General features: G+C 40.5%; 1 protein-coding gene across 5 annotated transcripts in view; it reads left to right on the top strand.

Moving 5' to 3' along the window:
- PTPN13 (protein tyrosine phosphatase non-receptor type 13) overlaps positions 1 to 22,677 on the top strand; it is a 112,410-nt gene that overhangs the window by 36,279 nt on the left and 53,454 nt on the right. For all 5 annotated transcript variants that reach the window (XM_030238858.2, XM_050973570.1, XM_050973569.1 and 2 more), the window contains exons 4-7: positions 839 to 904; positions 3,592 to 3,777; positions 6,724 to 6,817; positions 18,227 to 18,790. In XM_030238858.2, the coding sequence (XP_030094718.1) occupies positions 839 to 904; positions 3,592 to 3,777; positions 6,724 to 6,817; positions 18,227 to 18,790 (910 nt within the window). The remainder of the gene's footprint in view (positions 1 to 838; positions 905 to 3,591; positions 3,778 to 6,723; positions 6,818 to 18,226; positions 18,791 to 22,677) is intronic.

Raw genomic sequence — 22,677 nt, 5'->3', positions numbered from 1 at the left:
GTGGTGAAGATGCTGACTTGTGTGAGCTTTTAATTTATTGCTGTCCTTGTAATTGTTGTTCATTGCCTTCAGAATTATTCAATATATTCGTTGCTTTAAGTACCATAAATATTACTAATAACATGGTATAAAGAGCCATGACTAGTGTGTATTACTTACACAGTTTAGAAAAACTGTGCTTTCTTTCTACACTCACTTGTTTTGTTTTGACAGTCAAGCACATGCTAGCTCTGTAGGTGTGCTCTTAATTCTGCAGTATTTAAAGGTTTTATTCCCTGTACTGATGGGTGTATTATATTGAAGATCTATTAATTGTTAATTATATGTGTAATGGTTAATTTATTTGTACCTTCAAATATCAGTTATGGATTAAGGTACTGCTTTCAATATTTATATTCTTTTGTTCATTCCTTCTTTTTCCTCTGATCTCAGTCTTTGTGATCTCATTAGGATAGCCCCCTGCTTGAGTCAAGCTAAGGTCTGCCTTGCCTTCAGACACAAGTTTTAAGGATCCTTGGACACAGCCATGCAGTCTTTACCCCACACTAGGCTGATTGTATGGATTACATGAGTTTCTGGCTTCAGTGTGAGATGAAAGCTTAAAACTGAGCAGAGAGATGGGGGCACTGGTTGGATGCTGTATGTTTTGTAGCCCTGGGATTTGCTCCTCTGAACCTCAGGCAAAGGGGAGGTGGGATGTGAAAGACAGCTGAGCTTAAATACTTCAAATGCATTTCTAAGCAAAATGATGTTAAGGTGGTTGCTCTCCTTTAAGAAGTCTGCTTTGCATTTCCAGTCTTGTTCAATGGGTTGACAGATATCTTGTGTCTTGTGGCAGGTCCATATCTATTCTCTTGGTATGGCACTCTTTTGGGGAGCTGACCATGAAGTTCCTCAAAGTCAGGTAAGTTTAGATTTGGTTTTCTTTAATATTGCAGCTTCAGACTTGATGTTGTTTGACTGGCTCTGCATTTGAGCTTGCATGGCAGAGTTTCATACTGAGACACTGAGAAGTAAGATGCCTTTCCCAGAATTTTACAGAGTGGATCAGGTTGGAAAGGACCACAGTGGGTCCAACCTCCTTGCCCAAGCAGGATCATCCCAGAGGACATGGGATGATCCTGCTTGGGCAAGGAGGTTGGACCTCACTGAACCATCAGGATTGCATCCAGATGGTTCAGTGAGGGAGTCTCCACAGCTTCCCTGGGCAGTCTGTTCCAGTCACTGCCCAGTACAGAAGTTTCCTTTCCCATACTTGGAGCTTTTTCTTGTGAAGTGTGGTGTTGTCTTGCAGGGAGAAGGTGCTGATGGCACGTTTGTGTTAGTTTCTATGAAGATACACCTAGGCTGGTCTATCCTGTAATGCCACCGGCTGAAAGACAGTGGTTTAAGCTGCTGACAAAGGAGAAAATAATTTGTTTTGGTTTAGGCTTATATAAAAATAAATATTGAAGTAACAAGGTTGTTTTACATGTAATGAACTTGTTCTCCACACTGCTGTAGATGCTGTGAGTCTGGATTTGGCACATAGAGATACTTACCTTTCACAATGGCCAAGAAAGGGTATGAATTGTTTGGAACAGGGAGTAGACTCCTGCTATTGATTTGTCAGTCAGTGCAGACACAGTTGCAGACTGCTTAGAGCTGAGTGTTATTGCTCAATGTGGTTATTTTACACACCCAGCAGAACTCTTAGACTGTCCTGCCAAAACTGACTGAAGATAAATGTGATTCATTATCTTCCTCAGTGTTCCTTCCCTGCTCCTTCCAGTTAAACTTAAAGAATAAATATGTAGAATACTGAAAATAAGGTGAAATGCTTCTGAAAAAGCATTTAATGATGGACTTGCAGCTGTGGGTGGAGCAATTTGTGGTTCAGGTTTAGGTTTGCTCGTAGTAGTAGATGTTGTATACAAGACTAAGGAAGAAAATTATGACAGACTTCAGCATTTTAGGTGTTCAGTTTCTAATGTTTTCTTTAACAGATGGTTGTTGGGATCCCAGTTGTACTTATTTGGAAGTAGCTGCCTGAATGCAGCTAAGTGAGGTAAAAAACTTAGAAGTTCTGACTATTTAGGGCTACCTTTTCATAATGCCTACTGTGCCTGTCCCAAAATCCTTAGAGTGTTTTTAGACACTAGGGCTTTTCTTTCTTTGCTCTCCTGTCTTGTAAGAGATGAAAGGAGAAGTATTCAACAGTAGTAGGAGAGTGCCTTAAAGCAGGTGACTTAAAGAAGGTAGGTGTTGAGAGGAATGTAGGCATAAATTTTAGTCCCTGTTTTCTTTGTTTATTTCTTTGGTGTCAAGAGTGTGGCACCAGTTTCTCCATAATAGTGGGAAGGCATGCTCTACCTGCTAATAAAAGAGTATTTTCCCAAAGACAATGTGGTGAGGGTAAGCCTGGAAGGAATTTGCCTTTGGGACGTGTCCATGTGGATCCTGTGTCCCTTGGATTTAGTGTTGGCAAAAGGACAATCTTGTGTATGGCATTACTTTTGTGCTTTAATTTGCATGTTCAGATTTCCCCCCTTTTTTAATACATTTTCTGTATTTGTCTGCCTGTGTTGGTTAATGAACTGCTTCTCTGCTGGGAGTGTGGCTGAACAGGAGATTCATATCTTGTTCACATACATGATTTTTATTATTAGGTAGTAGTGATAAACAGATAGATGGGAAAAGTCTACATTAATTAAATCGGGGTGGTCCAGAATGCCTTTGTTATGGTTCACCTTAAGAGTGCTCACACAGGGAAGATTGAAAGATTGCAATTGTTTGAAGCACTCTGTGATGCAAAAAGCTTGACAGTGTTTGTGCTTTGTGGGTAACCACCCACTTTGGGAGAGCTGCAGATCAGAAAGCTCAGGTCCAAGTGCCTGTGGCACCTGAGAGCAAGTGTTATCACTGACTGCTGCATACCCTGGGGAGGGATATTCCAGTTCAGTGTGCTGTATTCACTGGACAGGGAGAGCAGAGAGACATCTGGATTGATACTCTTTTTAGACTGTATGGGTGTTGTCCTGCAGTTATGAAGCTCTGCTTTGTTAACCAGTGGCTTGGTTGTTTTAGTCCTTCCTTTTTTGTTGATATTGTTTGGTGATATCACTGGAATTTTGGAATGCTATCACATCTGCTGCAAAATATTGGTGAGGTGAGGAACCACATAAAATGAGCACAGAGGATTGTACAAAATTATTGTGATGAGGTTTGAATTTTATATTTGTGAGCAGCAGAATGATCAAAATTAAGGATTAAAACTTCCTCTAAACCTTTTCCCTTTTACTTTATTTTCGCTTATTCATTAAATGTTTGAGACAGTCTTTGGTGTCCAGACCTTGCAGACCAGGCAGCTTGTTTGTACCAGGTTGTTGTAGAGTAGGGGTTGAATCCAGAGGCTGAATGCCTCTCTCCGGTTCTACAGCCACTATTTTTTCACCTCCTGGATGGTGACTTTCGAACTGGCACTCAGATAATGTAGGCAGCAAGTCTCATGAATAGTTAATGTGCATTGTTGAGTGTCTTTTGTTTCTGAGTGTTCCCCAAGTCACTGTTAAAATTGATTCTCCTGTCTCCCCTGTTCTTGTTTGTCACTAGCCCATCAAGCTTGGAGACCACCTCAACAGCATCCTCCTGGGCATGTGTGAGGATGTCATCTATGCCCGTGTGTCTGTTCGCACTGTTCTGGATGCCTGCAGTGCCCACATCAGGAACAGCAACTGTGCCCCTTCTTTCTCTTATGTGAAGCAGTTGGTCAGACTGGTTCTGGGAAGCCTGTCTGGGGTAAGTCTGTGTCAGCATTTGAAGAAACAATAGAGGTGAGCAGGAAGAGAGTAAAAGAGCTAATTCAGAGTCACTCTGCAGTCTTTCTTCCTCTTGTTTTGGTATGTTGCAATCTTGACAAGGGTGAGTGATGAAACACTCACAGCTTCTGTCCCCATGTAGCAGTTTGTGTACTTGACAGTTCCTCCTGGAACATGCATTCATGGGTTTCTGAGGAGGTAATTTTGTGAACTGTCTTCATTGAAAAAAATGTAGGGAGAAACAGGAGAACAAGGTGATGAACTGTAGGGCAAGGCTCAGACTTGTTGCTACTTGAAATGCTTCAGAAATGATTGCTGTGAGTTTACTTTAACTTGAAGTTATGCTTGACTTTTGGAGAGTTGCTTATTAACAGAAAGAAGGACTCATCAGGCAGTGTGCCAATTCTCTTGCACTTCTGCTCAGCTCTTGAATATGAGAATTGTGGAGGATTTGATTGTATAATAATGACCAAACTGTTTTTAGAAGTGAAAGAAATGACATGAGCTCATCTTGCAAAGTAACTATTCCTGATGGGCAACTTCTCTCTTCACCTGAACCATTACAGCATAACTTCAGAATAGTTAAATAACTTTAAGTATATCAAGGAAGACCATAAATTGTCACAGAATCATAGAATGGTTTGGGTTATAAGAGACCTTAAAGGTAGATGCAACCATGGTCAGGGATACCTTTTGCAAGGCCACATTGCTCAGAGCTCCATCCAGCCTGGCTTTGAACGCTTCCAGGGAAAGGGCATTCACAACTTCTCTGGGCAACCTGTGCCAGTGCCTCGCCACCCTCACAGTGAAGAACTTCTTCCTAATGGCTAATCTAAATCTACTCTGAGTTTGAAGCCATTTTCCTTTGCCCTCTCACTACATGCCCTTGTAAATACTCCCTTTCCATCTTTCTTGTAGGGTCCCTTCAGGTAATGGAAGGTCATGGTTAGGTCACCCCAACCTTTTCTTCTCTAGCCTGAACCCCAGTTCTCTCAGCCTTTCCTTGTGGGAGAGGTGCTCCACCCCTCTAACCAATGTGGTGTCCTTTCTCTGGAGTCTCTGCAGCAGGTCCATGTAAATTAAAAATTACTGTCTGGAGAGACAGCACTGAAATTGCATGAAAAATGTTATTTGCTGATGCTTCCCTTATTTTTTTTTTTTTTATAAAAAGATACTATCTAATTGTTAGATAGTTTCTTCATATATCTGGTTTGGAAATGCTTGCAGAAAGCAAGAGGTCCCTGCATTTGTCTAATATTTGACAGCAGCTGATTATGTCAGACCTCCAGTGCTGAGCCTGAGTCCACAAAGCATTGTCTAGTGTGAGGTATGTCTGTCAGTCCAGTGCTCCTCACTGTAGTGTCTGAAGTCTTGTGTTGTTGCCAAGTGGAACTAGTCTGTGGTTCAGTGAAGTTAAAGGCTACAGGGCCTTCATTAGTGCTGCTGTTAAAATAAAGATCCAAAGTTTACATCAGGCCACAATCTATAGAAACAGCCACTCTGGAAAGTGAGTCATTATTCTCCAAGCTGTTGATGGCCATTTCAGGTTAGCAGGTTTTGTGCTTTCCCTCCTCCTGTTCTTGTCAGCAGGCTTCCAGGGAGTCTGGGGTTAGTGTGGCAGGCTGATCCCCACCAGCCTGCCCAAGACAGTCACAGTGCTCCCAAGTACTTGTTCTGAAATCCAGGGCAGACCTGAATCCAGCAAGTGTGCTCCCAGGCTCCTGTCCCTGTTGTTCATGAAGGAGTGGCACTAGCAGTTTTCCAGTGCTGAAGCTTTGCTCATTTCCTCTGCCAGTCACCTTTTAAATTCTGAACGTGTCACTGCATTGGCTGTGCAAGAAGACAAGAAAAAAAAAAACCTAGCTGAATAGAGCCAAGAGTTAACAGAGCAATGACAGCATAGCTGTGCTGCTAGGTTTTTGTGCACCTTAGCCAGCCAGCCCTGCTGGTTTTAATGTTCAGTGCTCTGTATATGTGTTGGAATTTTGTAGATTAACAAGAAAAATGTATAAATTTTGTTTTTTCAGAGTCAGAGTGCAACTTATTATTCCAAGGTTGGCATGCTCCAATCTTGATATGCCTCATCAAAGGCTCCAGGGGTCTTATCTCTGTAACTGGTCATTTGAAGCACAGCTGAGAGGTCCCATTAGAATGTTTTCATTTGCCTTGTGAATATGCTTTGTAAAGGGCAATATAGCCCAGGATGATTCAGGCTCTTGCATGTTAACTGAGTTCTGTTTTAACTGTGAAGTCTGCTTGATTTCTCCTTCCCTCCTGCTGTCCAGGTTACACTCCCACTACATGGAAAGATCTCACTGAGAGTGTATTGTTGTAGCAAATAAACTCTTCTTTGAATGATTCTACATGTGAAAGTTTTTTCCTACGGAAGTAATGATTAAAAAAAAAAAGGTTAAGTGAAAAGTTAGTGGGAGTAAAAGGAATGACACGTGAAAGGAATGTGCCTGAGGGGCTGAGGAGGCTGCTCACAGATGGGTGCATGCGATTTGGCATGTGCAGTCAGTCCTGTGAGGGTACAAGACAGTTCCTCCTGATATGCAGAAAACTCCTCAGTAGAACTAGGCAAGTTCTAGTCATGCTGTAATCATGGAAGATGGTCTTTGAGTGCTGCTGTCCTTTCAGTTTGCTGTAGGGGTGGAATGTGTTTAAGTTGTGAACTTAATTTATTCCTAATTTAAAAAGGTAGACCAAATGTGTAGTTAAATAAAGGTCACACTGCTCAAATATGGAAAATTTGAGGGGATATTCAAACTGATGACTCAGTTCTTTATTAAAAAGTTTGAACTCCCATTCTGCACTTAACTCTCTGACACTGACTAATATTGTGCATTTACATAAAAACAATGCTTGTTTCATACTAATATGAGCTCTTTCTACCTTTTGACTTTGTCTCTGCCTTTTTTTGCAGATGGATCAGCTGTCCTGTAATGGAGATAGAAAACTGCAGCCAGACAGGAGCCAGGCTATTCGGGAGAGGCTGAGGGGAAAAGGGCTTCCCACAGGTAAGAGCTTCATTGCAGCCCTGGGGAAGACCAGGTTTGGGTAGATTTTTCTTTTGTTTAGAAACCAAACAGAGGAGGACTTGCTTTCATTCACAGAACTCTGGTGGTTCAGTGTCTAGCTAAAACTTGGTGATGGTTTCAAGAAAATGTTTGTGTTTCAGTTCAGTCCTTAAGGTAGGAACAGGTTTTAAAGGTTCTCAGCCAAATGTTTTGTTTCTGGAGAAAGGAGATTTTCAGCTGGAGGTTGGTCAGCTAGAGGAACAGGAGGCAGCTTTCCCTTGTTTCCTCTTTCCTGTGGACTCTGCTCTCTCATCATAGCTCTAATGGCACAAAACATCTGTTCCTGCATCCCAAGGAGCCCTGGACTCTTTTCCCTGCACACAAAGCTCTTTTACTGCCTTTTTTTTTTTTTTTTTTTTTTCTAAAGAGGAGTGGTATATGTGCTATGCTTTGATAGTGTGAGATAGATATGGAGGCCAGGTAGGGTTGTACTTTACTTCAGGGAAATAAGGAAAGAGGAGACTGGGAGACCAGGGAGGAGGCAGATGGTTGCTGGTGGAGGAAAAAGGATAAAGTGATGTAGGTTGAGTGCTGGTGTTTGCCATGACTTTTAGTTGTTTAAGATCATAGTTGTTGTTTATGGTCATTGGCAGCATCAGCTCTGTGCCAGGCTTTTCAGACAAGAGGACATATTCTTCCAAAAGGCTGGGCTCTCATTTTTCTGGAAGAATTGTGGAGCTGAGCAGGAACATTTCATAAGGCATCAGCTTGGACCAGTCTAAGCCATTGCAACAAAGATATGTTGCTGATGGGCTCAAGTTGCTCCTCTGTTCTTTGGCTTTGTGTCAAGCAACAGTGCAGTGAAAAGCAGGAACTGAAATAACCCATGAAGTTGTCAGTGACAATATCAATTGCAGAAATTAGACACAAGTCTGGCAAGGGATTGGTGGTGTTCATTTGTTGAGATAGACAGACAGACAGATATTTTAAGATGAGGCTAGGTTATGCTACTGTTTGATATAAAACACTTACAGCAGTGGTGGTCAACGCTTCCCTTACAGCTCTGTGTGTTTAGGAATAGTTTCTGGTACAAGCTGTTTCTAATTTTCTGGCACAAATTCACTGTTCTGACTGCTTTCTCAGGGGCTTTGTTTTCTTACTGGTTCTTCTCTCTTTTTTTTTTTCTTTTTTTTTTCCCCAGAATATTTCTGTAGCAACAGGGAGAGCTTTTAGAAATATAGGGTTTGGGACTGGATCAATCTAGTTGACTGGATTCATAAACTGTGTAATGTCTGCCTTTTCTGAATTGCTTAAGAGCTTTCTTAAAATAAATTCTTTCCCTGGTTCTTACTGATTTTAAGGTTTGAACCAGAATCTTTTCTGGTTGTTAATTTGTTTATTCTTTAACCCTATGCTTCCCAGTCTCCAGTCTGATAAACAACACTGTTTCTTTATACACCTTTGTTCTTTTGCCAGTAGTACCCTATTCTGTATTTTTTTCAAGAACTTTATTTAAGCACAGTGCCTTACTACCTCGAGTTTTTCAATTCTATAACCTCTTTCCATCCCCTGTTCTGCTTTTTTATTCTGTAACCGTAGTTAACTGTGTCTTGGTAAAGTTTTGGGATCATAGCAGGGTTGTCTTTAAAGTCTGTTCTCACTGCATTTACAAACTATGATTATTCTTTTCTTTCTTGTTTCTAGTTTTCTCTTCTCTAATACAACTGACCAGTCTTTTGTTTTGTTCTTCATTTCCTTAGAAAATGTTTAATTCTTTTTAAATGTTTGTGATTTGAGGAGTTTTGTTTCTCTGTCCATTTGTTTTCCTACCCACAACTTCATTTAAACATTTTAGCAGATTTTTCTTTCTCCTGAAGTAATGCTTGTCCCCAGTGTCTTCATTATATCTTAACAAAAAACCTTTTGTTTTAGGTTCTACTAAATTTTGGAGATCGCTGTATTAGCTGCAGCCAATATCTTCATGGTTTTCTGGGTCAGCACCAGGGTGAATAAGATGTAATGTCTGAAACTTCCTCTGAGGACTCTGTCTTTAACTCAGAGGAAGCAGGGTGGATGATCCAATTGCTGTTTTTCACTGTATTCTCTAACTTGAAAAAAATGTCATGGGTAGAATGTTTTTTCCTTTTATTCTTGGAGACTGAGCCTACTTGGCTCAGCTGCTATCAACCAGAGAGTTTAACAGAGAGTTTTAAGCAACCTCAGTCAGAATTACTTTCTGAAAGTCAAGTTATCTTTTAAGGGAACTTCATTCTATCTGAAGAGTTCTAATTTAATGGAATCTTTACTCAAATAACATTTGTGAAATGAAAGAGCCTGATGACCCCCAGACTACAAAGCTGGCTGAATAGTCCTCAGCCCTTAACACCTGTTCCTGTGAAGCTCACTGGAAGTGCTCGCATGTGTAGAGTGTTACAGAACATGTGTGGCAGCCTAGGGAATAAATGTTTGTGCTTCACTCTTCCAGTGCAAACATTAAATTGTCTGCATAATTCCAAGCCTGGTCTGAAAGGTACAAGTTATTAATGAGAAGCTCTTGAATACCTGAGTTTTTTCTATTCTTTTCAAGATGAACTGTCAATGAGCACAACTGCTTTTCACTTACCTTGTATGGTTTATGATATTCTGATATTATGGTTCTGTCTTCCCCCCATTCCTAGAAGCAGAAAATATTTTTCATGTTTTCTGACATTTGAGTCTCTATTTTCATTTTTAAAAAATGGAAATCACTCATTCCTTTGTTTTATGTGTTGCCTGACCTGCTTCCACTCAAACATTTCCAATTTCTCTGTTATTTATTTGTTGCGTTATTTATTTGTGGAACTAATTTTTCTCCTTTTCCTTAGAAGCTTTACAACCTTATTAGCTTCTCCAAAACCTTTCCCAATTCTGCTTCTGTTATCAGTCAGTTTTCCTGGTATGCCTTAATAGCACCATCTTCTCTTTTTTTTGATCTTTGATCCATTGCTTGATCTTTGTTTTGCTGAGACCTCAGGGAATTGTAATATACAAAACAGAACCCCTCAAATAACCAAACCAGTCCTTGCTGTTCTCAGTTCTGCTTTTACAATGATGTTAAGTACACTGAGTCATGTGTTTGGAAGTTAGTGAGGACCCAGTGAAATGGGTCTGATGCTAATGGCAACAGCTTGCACTTGATTCAGGGAAATTCAGTGCTTGTTATTCCTTTTTCTGTAATGTTGTGCTGGTTTGCTGGTGCAAATTCAGTCAATAACAGCACAGAGCAGCTGCAGCTGTAAATTTCAGGGAAAGTGAGCTCTAGAATGTAGTGCTGATGATATTGGTTGATAATCTCATAGATTGAGGAGCCACAAGTAGAAGGCCAGATTAAGGTTTAAGAAAAATGTTACAATTAAAAAAAAAAAAAAAAAGCCAACAAAACCAGAACACCTCAAGAAGGCACAAAGTCCTTTTCCCCTGATTTGTCACTGTGCTGTTCTGCTGCTGTTTGTAGCTGAAATAAATGCCTCTTAGTCCAGTTGCAAGTTGGCAAACATTTAATAGGTCAGTATGCTGCTAAGTGACAATTACGATTTTGGACCTTCATCTTTCTAATGAGTTAGAGGTTCTGTGAGTCATCTTTCACCTTTTCTAAGGTTTAACTGCCTCTGAGAACACATTTTGGGTCAAGTTTAGCACTGGGATGACTGGAGGGGGTGAGGTGGGTGCACATAAGAATGTGTATAACTTTCCTAGTCACTTCCCTAGTGTATTATAAGTAGAGTAAATACAGGGAGCAGAAATCTTTGCTGGGAAGGACAGAGGACTTGTCTGATGTTCACTGAGGTGAAGTTCTGTTTAGTTGTGAAAATCTTAGAATTCATGTTCAATAGAATAGCTGTCATATGGACAAAAAGCAGCATAAGGGGGATGGCATTTATTGTGAACTGTAGAGTATTGGAAAGGAGCTTGGAGCATTAAAATTAAAATAAATGGTGCTGCTAAGTCATGCTAAGTTCATGAATACAAGATATGGCTCAGTAAGAGAGATGTGCTTCTAGCTGGAGACTAAGCAACTAATGCCTTAGATACTTGCAGTCTTTGTAAAATGGTAAGATTTTTCCTTTATTTGAATTTCATTATTATTAGGATCAGTTTTCCATACCATGTTAATCCACAATTATAATTGCCAAGAGTTTCTTGTTGACTTTAGGATAAATGTTTTGAAATGTTTTCACCTCACGTGTTTAAATCAAATATTTTGCTCACCTTATGTAACCAGCTTTGATATTTTCAGCTATTCATTTCCATCTTTGTTTTCAAGATAATTATTAAATTAATAAACAGCTTTGTGTTAATATTCTCCCCAGTTAAATTTTTTTTTGTCTCTTTTGTGACTCACATTCTGTGGCTATCATGGTGAATGAGTTTTACAGCAGGGTTGGCTGCAGAAGTAATTTATTGTAAATTAATATTACAGAATATTTGGTTTTAGTCAAGTCATATTTGGAAAACAGTGTTTAGGAACTGACTTAGCCAGCAGAAATAAAATCAGTAAGACCTGTCATGAGTCATCTGAACCAAAGAGTTACTTAATTTTTGTATTTAAAAACACCTTAGACCTTAAAAGAGTTCTTACATCAAGAATTATAGGTGAAAGTTACTTAATTGGCTTCATAAAGTTCTTTTGGTGTGACAAGATATTAAATAACTGTCCAACTCTTCCAAACATAAAGCAAGGATTAATTCACTCTGCTACTCTTTGCCACAATTTATCTTTGAAAAGGATGTGTAGGCTATTAAATGCTCAGTTGAAATCTCCCTGACTTGTACTTGCCTGGAAACCTGCTTCCCAGCCATCTAATACCTGAAATCCTGCACCTGGTGTGCTTGTTTGCAAAGTTCCAATTTAAGTTGATGATCCATGACCACCAAGGACAGACCTTAGCTGGAGATGTTTCATCTTCTAAAGAGATGCAGCCAACAGGTGTCTTGGCTTTCCTGCCATGAGGATCCCTGATTTTAACTTGACTTTTACAATGTGGTGGACTGTCACAAGTCCAACTAATACATTATAATATTACACTTGTATTCTGACCTTTTTCTCTGCCAAAAATGTGTGCCACATGAATGAAGGCTTGAAATTAATTTAAAAGATCATTTAGATTCACCTTTAACCGTACACAATAGGAAATATTTGGAAATAGTGATCAAAATTGTGGATGTTGGTCAACTCCCTGTTTAATTAGACTGTATTACCTGCACTATCAGGTGTAACAAAAATGGAAGGTGTTGTAAACTGAATGGAAAATGCTACGCCTAAGTGCAGCTGCTTTTAATTTAACAATATTCTAATGTTTAATTACCACTCTCCATAATATCAACAAAAAAGTCAAATAAATGAAAATATGCTCTTTTTCCTCTTTATCCAGGGAAGTTGACTGTGCATTATGTTTTCTTTCCTCATCTGGGTGAAAACACCACTTTTGTTCTATAAAGAAATGGTTTATAGTGATTACCTCCATGTGTCAACTGAAGTAGCTTAAACATTATCTTGATAAATGTAAACACATAGACTTAGATTATCAAAAACTCCAGCACAAGCTTGTTTCCATTTGCTTGAAAGTCTGTCATCTGTAAATCTGCTAAATATACTTTTTTTACTCTTTTCTTTTTATTTCCCCTGGCTCCTCAGTTACAGGAAAAAAAGAACTGAGTAGGTGGAGAATGACTTCCAGAGTTCAGCAAAACCAAATGAAAGCCAGATGAAGGTTTCTTGTTGGGAAAAAAAAAAAAAAAAAAAAAACCCAAAGATTTTATTCTTTTTCACTCCAATAGCCATGCCCGTTTTCTTCCAATAAGTTTTTCTGTTTGCATCTGGTGTACTGGTGGTTGGCATTGGTAGAGATCTTTTAAATTTAGGTATAATTTCTCCAGGTATAGGGAGCTTCCAGCCTGGTGCTATTGGAAATGCTTCCAGAGCAGTGCTGAGGACAAACTTAGAACTCTGAAGCTAAAACAAGAATGGACACAAAGATCAGTGAGGAAACTGATCTAGAGATGCCAGATGCTGCCTGTGTGCAGAAAAGCAGCTGTATCACTGGGCTTCTCCTGGGATACACAAAAATCCAGGAAGGGAGGAGCTAGGTGGATCTTTTTGCCTACTTGGTTGAGAAATGTACCACAAAAAAATCTGACCCATAAAGCTGAGGGGGAAAGAGCAATGGTTGCCTTTTCTTGCCGAGGTGCCTAGGAAGGGAAGAGGTAAAATGTTGCATTTATGAAATAAGAAGTGCTGCTTGGCAAGGCTCACTACCACTGTTCTGAACAAGATGCCTGGTGTTTTGAGCTGTTTGGTGTTTTCTGATAGAAGAGCTATCAGTCCAAAGCAGAATGCAAATTTTCATACAGGATTTATAATTTGGCCATTACATATAGTGCTTTCAGCAGTCCTTGTGTCCAGTTCAATTCTTCCTTCACAGAGAGTACATTGTTTAGGAGTATTTCCGTCCAAAACTTGGATTTTTCTCAACAATTTAGAAAGGAAAAGAAAAGAGGGGGTGCCATTCCTAGCAGCCAACCCACAGGCCACATCTGGCTCTGTTGCCTTCTGTTTGGCTTTTAGCCTGCCCCAAAGGGATTGCAAACCAACTCCTCCATCAGCTACCCACTCATATTTTAGAAACTAACAGCATTGTCTGGGGAGAAAGAGGTTTTTTCTGTTGCTTTGTTTTCTGCACAAAGATGGTGTGGGAGATGTTTTTTAAACTCCTGTATAATAATTTCCTCTCTTGAGACCTTCCAATCTGGCAGAGATGGTGTGTCTTCTCATGCACATGTGGGCAGTCTTTCCCTGCTCCCCCCAGACCCTCTCTCTAACCACCCCCCACTCCCATGTGTGTGTATCTACATACATCCACAAGTCAAAATCCATAACAGAGTTGAAAAAGGTGTTCTGTTTTGTGCAAACTAAAGGAAGGGCAGGCAGAAAGACTTTAAAGAAAACTGAGTTGAGTTTAGGCAGCAAAAACAGATACAGTATGTGATAGTAGCAACAGTGTTTGTGCTTAATATTGGATGAATTGCCTGTATGATCAAGCTGGTACACAAGTAATCAGACAGGCTGGATTTAGTTAGACAACAGCCCTCTCTCAGAGGAAAGTCAGCCAGATTACTGTCAGCCTGAGAGAAAGATGGTCAGTGAATGACACTGGTGTAAAAGGGTGTAGTTGCATTCATAGCTGAAAATATCAAAGGAAGAAGGAAGCAGATCTAGGGTTATTTAGCAAATGTAACATCTGGCAGTTGAAGGTGTGTGTGGAAAATGAGAGTTTCATTTTAGCACCACAAGGGAATTTAATAGTGAACTCCTGGTGATTAATTGCTATTTTTATTGTATGTATTCCCTCACTATATATTATACACTGGAATCAACAGTTACTGTAATTGCAATTGAATTATTTACAGTAATTATAAATAATTGCACTAATGTAACATCAAGTGGAGGATAAACACCCAAGGGCAATATGAGGAATCAAGAACCCATACACTCTTCAGATGAGCAAGGAGGAGAGCTTAGTGCAACAGAGAAGTAGCTGGGGAAGGGGAAAGTACTCCTTGTGATGCTGCTTGCATGCTGCAGCATCTTAATTGCTAATGGCTTGTTCTGTCACCCTCAGTGACAAAAAGGGAGGCACTGCTCTGTCCTGTTACACACCTGGGTAACTGAAGCCTGCAGTAGCTCTGTGTGGTCTCAGGTGGTATAATTAATGTCTTCAGTCGAGCCAAGATACTTGGGATAGGTCTCCAGAGTTTCCACTACAAATACAACCTTTTTTTTTAAAGGGGAAGGTCTTGCAGAGAATGAGTAGAATGAGTCTTGCATTATAAAGACATACAAGTTCCCTTATGCAGGTTCCTTTTGATCATGAGTTAGATATTTATTCCTTATTTATAGATTTTTGTGGTGCTTTCCTTCATTTTTCAGCACATTTCATTATAAAAGCTGGGGGGGGGGGGTGGGCTAAAGCTGAAGGATAAACCACATACTGACTTAATGAATTTGGACTTGAGCATGCCATTCAACTGAAAATCCATGTGTTTAAGAAGGAATATTATTCCATTCTGCTCTATTTGGAAGTAGACTGTTTTTACTGTTTTTTGGAATCTGGATGCATGAGCCTTATGCTGAAAGAGATTTCCTGCAGTCATTTAAGACTCTTGATCCAAGTAGTGCTGAGTTGGTGGAGGAAGTCCAGGATTAAGGAGGTGAAAATACCTTAACAGTTGATCGTGTGACTTACAAGTCTATAATAATATTGCAAAAAAGGAAGAAGGGATGAGGACAGATTTACCTTAGTAAAAACAGAAATATTGGCTTGGACGCATTGCTGGTTGCCTAATCCAATTTTACTACTGGTATTTGCACTTGAGTTACTTCTGTATTGAGAAGTCTTGCCCTTTATCCTTGGCCTTTGCACTCTGGTGCTAAAAGCAGCATGCAGTGGGATAAAGTACAGGTCTGAAAATTCTCTGTTGCTGCTTTGTTTCAGTTTGCCTTCTCAAGATACCCAGGCTGTGCACTCCTTGCCCCAAAGTCTCATTTTTTCCACTTCTCTGAGCATGATTTTTAACCAGCTCATGTTTGCAATGTCAGTCAGTTTGGGCAGGAGGGATGGATTTTGCAGAGGTGGGAGGAATTGGCAAGGCTGATGCAGAGCAGAAGTGGGAATGGGAAGAGTAATAAAGGACAGATGAAAGACTTCCAGGAGAATTTTGCGGTCTCAAGGCTGAATACTGAGGGCAGCTGTAGATTCATTTTGGTACTATGTAGGAATCTCTCACTGACTGCAGAAGTCAACGTGGATCTGAGTTAGACCTGTAGAGTGGAAGAGCAGCGTGGAAGTGGAACACCTCCTGCACTGCTTCCTGGCAGGACAGCTCATCTCCTGCCTCATCATGCCCTTGGCTGGCTGAGTGGCAAAGCTGTAGCCATGAGCACTTCCCTAGCCACTGCCCATGAGACAGTGGCTTCACTTTCCTTGTTAGGGGAGGCCAAGTGGATGGCTGATGTGGGGAGTAGAGAGCATCTCTTGTGTGCTCAGGCAAAGGAGCTTGGGTCTTCAGTGCTTCTGTGCAGACAGGAAATAGCTTCTGGTGTATCCAAGTCCACAGGAAGCACAGCTTTGGTGAGGAGGATGCTCCTTGCCCCCAGCACTCTGTTTCACTGACAGGGATCTGTAGCTGCAGTTCTCACCAGCCCACAGCAGAAGAGGGTCGTGTCTCTGGAGTGCTGTGGTGAGGATACCTACAGGTGCTAAAAGTACCTTGTGACTCTTTTCATTGCATGTGATCCTGCAACAGGATCAGTGTGCAGAGACCTAAATGATCTTTTGAAGCAGGAATGTTGTTCTGAGTCATGGCCGATGCTGTAGCAGGTAATCCTGTGTGCATAGCTGTGGTAGGGTATGGCAGTTGCAGCTGCCTGCCTCTCTTGGTATTCTGCTTTGTTTGCCCTTGTTTTGTTCAGCAAGGACCCTGCATGTAAATGCTTTCAGTGTTAAAGAAGTGGGTGTTTGGGTTTTTTTTTTTTTTTACCTCCTCTCTTTGTAGAGGAGGTTGTTTTGGTTTTTTCAGGCCTAAAATTGTCCTGGAACTCTCATTACTGGGGAGGATTCTCAGAGCTGCTTTTGATTTGTGTTTCTGTTGGCCATCTTAAAAAGCCAACTGCAGTGTTTAGTTTTTTTGTCTCACAAATGACTGACTTGAAATCCTGTTCAGAAGTGTTTGTCCTTGGTGCATGTACATGAATGCGAGTGGATATCATCCCACCTCTTGGATAATGGGAACTTCACAATGAACATTTATTTTTAAAAGGCTTTTTTGTGTGTGAATTCTACGTAGTTCACCAGCCTTAGGATGATGTATAGTCTGAGAATAAGGTAATAATGTAATATTTACTCGACCACAAAGATAATTATGTTTAGTTTAATATTAAAGCTATCTTTGTAAAATACGAAATGAGGCATCAGATCCTTTTAGAAGATTAGTTTGTTCTCACTGGCAAAAGTGTTTTTTATTTTCTTGGCTAGGGCATATGGGAATTGTGTGTGAATTCTTACAAGACACCTTTTAGACAATCCAAACCCTAACATTTTGTCATCATGTCTTTGCATGGTGGTAGGAAGCAAGGGGCTGCTTGGTTGCATTTGGCTTGAGTCTTGCTGATTTTGATTGTTATTTAAATATCTCAGAAATAAAAACTACAAGCTAAAAGCACAGCCCTTCTTGAAGAAGAATATCAGAGTTGCAAGGTGCTTACACCTTTAAAAGCCATAAGCTTTTAAAGCATTAGTGACTTCATTTCCAAACATCCCTAAAGGATTCTGTGAAATTCTGTTTGGAAGGATAATACTGTAGATAAAGATCATCAGGAGCCTGCTGTGCAAGTGGGGCAGTTAATTTCAATCAATGGAAGCAGGGCTGTGTTGCATTCTTTAAGAGTAGTAGATACAGCACCGTGATTAGTTTGAACTCATGGCTGCTTGCTTTTGCAGTGAAATCTTCAAGGCTGCTCCTTCTTAAAAAATGTACATGGGGATATCACCATAATGATGGAGCTAGCTCTAAGGAAGGCATCAGTCACGTGCCATGCTGACTCCACCTGGGTAAAATCTTCTTGGTCACTGTGATATTATATTCTTCAGAGACCACATTGATATGGTTCCACCTCTGGCAGTTTCTGTTATTCTGCAAGTAATTTCATGAGAAGGGAGGGAGAAGAGACACTTCCGAAGTATTGGCAGATCCATGTATTAGTGAAACTCAAAGGGTGCAGACTCACAGAATCATTTTAACCTTGGGAGCTTTTTGGTTTTGTTTCAGAGTATTCTTTACCAGGGGATACTGTAGTCACCAAAATTAGTCATTAGAGGAAGATCCAGGATTTTTATAATTCTTAAGTACACAGTCATTCCTTTCTTATTGCTGACTATTGCAGGGCATCTGTAAATCTGTAGAACAAACCTGGACTTGTTATTAAAACCTGTAGGCGGTGTATTTGGGTGTGAGAGGAATGGCTGATTTCAGATTGATTATTAAGTAGTATTTTTGGTGATAGTCCAGGCTATTTTGAAAATGAAACTAATGAGAAAACAACTTTGAGTAAGTATGTGATAGTTTGGGGGTTTTTACTGTTAATGCAGAATTATTTTTTTTCTTGAACTTTTTAAAAATAAAAGAAATAAAATGTATGAAGCAGTTGCATTTCTGTCTTTGTTGTCTGAGGGAGCTCTTGGAGCAGCCTTCTCAGTGCTCTGTGTGGTAAAACCAGTGCCCAAGCCTGTGTTCATCATACCCTTTGACCAATTTGTGTTGGACTCCTGTGTATTAGGTAGAAAATTACATGTATGAAATGTCTCCTTATTCCAGGAAAAACACCGACGGTTGATGCGCCTGACGGACACCGAGGTCACTTCTCTCAACAGACCACCCTTAACAAAGGACTTAGCAAGTCTATGGGATTTCTGTCCATTAGAGGAACACGAGACGAGGAAGAATTTTTCCAGGGCATTTCTGCAGATTACAGTGCAGGTCAGGAAGATGTTTTCTGTCCTCATAGGTGTAAAACCAGTGAGCTTGAGAAAAAAGGTCACCTTCACACAGATGTCCCTCCCAAACGGAAGATATGGGCTTCTTCCACAGATTTGCTTTGCACTACTGACAAGGCAGCTGAGAGGGACCATGCTGGAGGCCCTCACAGGCACAGCCATCAGTGTGAAACGTTTACAGTACGGACTTCTACTGCTGCCAGGAACAAGGAAGCAAGGTACTCTGATGGGAGCATAGCACTGGATGTCTTCGGACCACAGAAACTGGACCAAACACGCCACATGCCTGAGACATCAACTTCTGCAGCAATATCAAGTGCCTTTGACAGGATAAGAGAGAGACAGAAGAAGTTGCAGCTTCTGAGGGAAGCTATGAATGTAGAAGGTTAGTGAATCTTTTTGATTTTCTCTGTATTCCACTCACCAGACAAAGATTTCTCATTATTATAAATTTGAGTTCTCTTGTAGCAGCTCATGAAACAGCTGAGAGCTTTGCTTCATCTTTTTTTTACATAAAGTGAAGTCATTATCTGTTGTCAATGAAGATAAATTGGTTGTCCAGATTGCTCACTCTGAATGGTTGATCTCTAACCAGTATCAAGCTCATCAATTACAATTAGAAAAAAAAAAAAAGCTGGTAACATCCAATTGTCAAGCAATTTTTCTCAAAGGAAGAGTCTCATCTCCAGCTATTAGAGATGGATTTATGCCCCTGAGGAAAGGCAGAATGTCATCGCTAGATCTCTGTTTTTGTGCTGTGTAACTCTGGACTTAAGTCCTTAAATATGAATTATTTTTGGCCTCATGTTCAGATATTCAGTGGGAACACTTCACACAAGTTCTTTCAGTTCATTAAGAAAATGCATGGGGAAAAAACAAGTCTTCGTAATTGTTGTGGGGAAAGTTATAAAATTACCTTGATGCAGACCCATGTAACTGGAACTGAATGTTTTTTTCTTTGGCTTTGAGGGGTGATTTTCAGGGGCTGTAAGTTCAACACAGTTGGATAGAAACTGAGAGCAGAACTGGATCCTGCCTGTGCTGGGCCATAAAGCATCACGTGGTCTTGCACCAAGGTGTATGGTGCAAGAGCTGTATGTATAGAGCTCAGGCATTTACTCAGATGCACTCAAAGACTCGTGAGTTAGCCTGCCTGTTGTGGGACAGAAGGAACTGTGAGAACACACCCTACCTTCACTTCCTTCTTCTGCCGAGATGTAAACATCTCCATACTAAGGAGAGATGATAAAGCCTTTTGTCAAAGTTGAATTTCTGAAAATGCCTGCTCATGCCCTTTGTAGCCATCCTGGGAGATGCTTGTATTGCAGTTAGCACAGGAAGCTGATCCTCTCCTGTGCCTGTGAGCCTTTTGTTCCAGAAAGGAGGAGTGTTACTGAAATGGCATAGGCAGGTTAAAAAGCTGCTGTGATTTCTGTACAGCTGGAGTTTTCTTGTGCTATTAGATCAGCATCTTCCGATGAGGGGATGAGGGTCACGTTATCGCTGAAGAAATGAGCACAGATGAGAGCAGCACTGTGGAGTTACCATTGTTTATCTCTATAGAAGTTTATTATCTGTTGTTATCTACCAGGATGTCTGGTGAGGGAAGCTTGGTTGGCTTTTGGTTTAAGAGTCTGAAATCAGCAGGGTCCATCTCAAGTACGTGAGTCAACTCGGATCGCTGGGGATAGGCAGCTGAGAGAGTTTAAGAGGAGGCCACTCCCAGCATTGGGAAAGCTCAATAGCCTTGTTGTTCAGGTGTGCAGCTTTGTGCGGGTTTGTGTTGCATAAGAGCAGAACCAAAAGCGTGGCCAAACCCATTGATGAGCAATGGCTTTATCATTCTCATTCAGGCAGATTGGGAGATGGCAGAAAACAAAACATGCCCGTGCCTTGCAAACTGAGATGGGTCAGGTGTGTGAAACTACTCAATTCATAAGGGGAATGGGTGAAAGTGCAGTCCAAGTAAACTGGGGACTGGGCCTCAATAGTCACAGAGGCTGAGTGACAAATATGTACAGGGAAGACTTAAGGCATTTGCCAATGACTCACTGCCCATCCTTCTGAATTATTTACCAGGAAAAAAGTAAAGGCACTTTCTCAACAGGTAGCTGAGTTTCAGAGTTTTCTATTTTCAAGAAGGGTGTGTTTCACTCTTGAAGGTGGGAGTGTATGCTTTACTGTTATATTTTAGGCTCTCAATTTTTCTTCGGTTAGTTAACTACTTAAAACAAATCTTTTGGACCAGAAACTAGTTGTGAATGTGGATTTTTAATGAGCCAGTTTAAAGGAGTATTCTAGTAAGATGGATGATGAATGCTTTTTCACATAGGAGTTAGTTGCTGTTATGTCTTTTAGGGCTTGAGGAGCCAGACTGGAAGTATCTATTCTGGTTTAGTAAGCAGATTCATCAAAGTCTTAAAACAAAGTCTGCTAGTCTGTTAAGACTTCTTTCCCTTTTCCTTTTTTTTGTTCCATACTGATCCTCATCTTACGTTTTTTTTACTCGAGACATGTCTCTTGAGATCTTTTGTAAAAGTCTATTGCCAGTTTCATCTGTCAGAGAAATGGAAAATACAGTCTTGAGTTTTTTGTGTGTTGCTGTTGTGTGTAATTTTGAAGTACTTAGTGGGTAGACAGATATTTCCACATCCAACACTATCAGGTGTCAAGTGTGTGTGGAATTACTCTTCTGACCAGTGCAGCTGAGAGGCATGAGTGAAAAATAGAGGAGGAGAATAACTTAGTTCAAAAGTTCATGCAGTTTGGAATAAGGGTTCTGTTTGGAAGGGGAGGAATGGGCAAGGAGTCACAGGAATCAGGGTTATGGCTGGGTAGCAGAGGAGAGACAATCTGCCTTCTCTTTGGTAGGTCTGGGAATATTTTCAGTTCACTTGAACCCAGGTCTAGGTTACAGCTAAGCCTGTGTAAATTGTATTAAGCCTCTGCTTTTGGCTGTATACATTGTTTTTCCATTTTTGAATTGTGAAGTGACATTGGACTCTCTGTGAGTTGAACTTGGCAAGATAAAACTTCCCTCCTCAAACTACAAAGGAATTTAAGTGACATGTGGCTTATTTTTCTTTAACTTACTTTGGGTTAAGCTGAAAACCTTTTCTGTTATTCATAAAACCTTAAGGAGCTGACTGCCTTTGAAAATGTTCTTATGCACAGGCTCTGGTTTGCCAAGCTTTCACTCAGAACAGATTTCTACCATCTAAATTATAAACTCATGAAAAGCAGAGTTTATAGTGGAAAGAATGACAGAGCTTTAATTACAGCTGTGCTGTAGTACTTTGTAGTGAGCTGCAGCCCATCTAAGTTGCACTGTAATATACTGTTAGAACATCTCAGATTTAGCCTCAAAAGGCTTCCAAGGACCATGTCCTTGTGTCTGCCTTGCTCTTGAACTTGCTGGTTTATGTTAATCTGCTTTACAATTTCAGGGTTGAGGTTGTTTATCTCTTCTATGCTGAAGATGATTGTTTATGATTAGGTGCCATTTAGCCAGATAGGGGCAAGGCCAAGAGTCTATTTGACTTATGGTGTAGCCAGTTCTGATCACTAAGAAGAGACTCCAAATGTATATGTTAATTTTACCAAGACAGTAAGTTCTTCACCTTCACCCTTATCTTCATTCTTGTTTTGTTAGGGAGGTTTTGTGACCTTAGAATTTATTAGAGTTAAGAAGTTGTTAGGTGTTAAACCCAAACATCTTACCTGTACCCAGAGAGCAGGTTTTGTTTTTGGTGTTCTTTTGAAACTTAGAAATTGTTGCCTGGCACCTGCTGATAGTGTCCCGTTTCTTTCAGAGAGAAAATAATATTTTACATTGTGCAAGCTTGCATTGCAGCTCAGGAGTGTGAAGGTGTCGACTGTTCTCCTGCGCTCCAGGGTTTTTTTTGCCTTCTCTCCCACCAAACTGATTGTATCTCCTGACACTTGGGAAGTGTACACACACTCAAGTTTTCCTATCCTAGGCTTGCCTTCAAATGGCTCAGCAGCAAGGCACAAGGCTGTGAGATGGTAATGGTAGCCTTGTCTGAACCTCTCCTTTTACTTAGGCAGCTCCTCCCCCCACTCTTTGTTTGGAGTGAGTGTATAATTCAAAGTGAAAGGATTTATGTGTTACTTGAGTGAATGGGTATCCTTTTAAATTTTTTTTTTAAATGCAGTGTTGTTTTTGAGGATGTTTTAAGTGAGATACATGAGGGAGCATAAAGCTTGCCCATGTCCTTGTGGAATACAGGACAAAACCAGGTATGAGAGTAG

The sequence above is a fragment of the Serinus canaria genome, chromosome 4 (genome assembly GCF_022539315.1).
Source record: "Serinus canaria isolate serCan28SL12 chromosome 4, serCan2020, whole genome shotgun sequence".
Taxonomy (NCBI): domain Eukaryota; kingdom Metazoa; phylum Chordata; class Aves; order Passeriformes; family Fringillidae; genus Serinus; species Serinus canaria.
The sequence above is the reverse complement of the archived record's forward strand: the minus strand, read 5'-3'. Positions and strand labels throughout refer to the sequence as shown.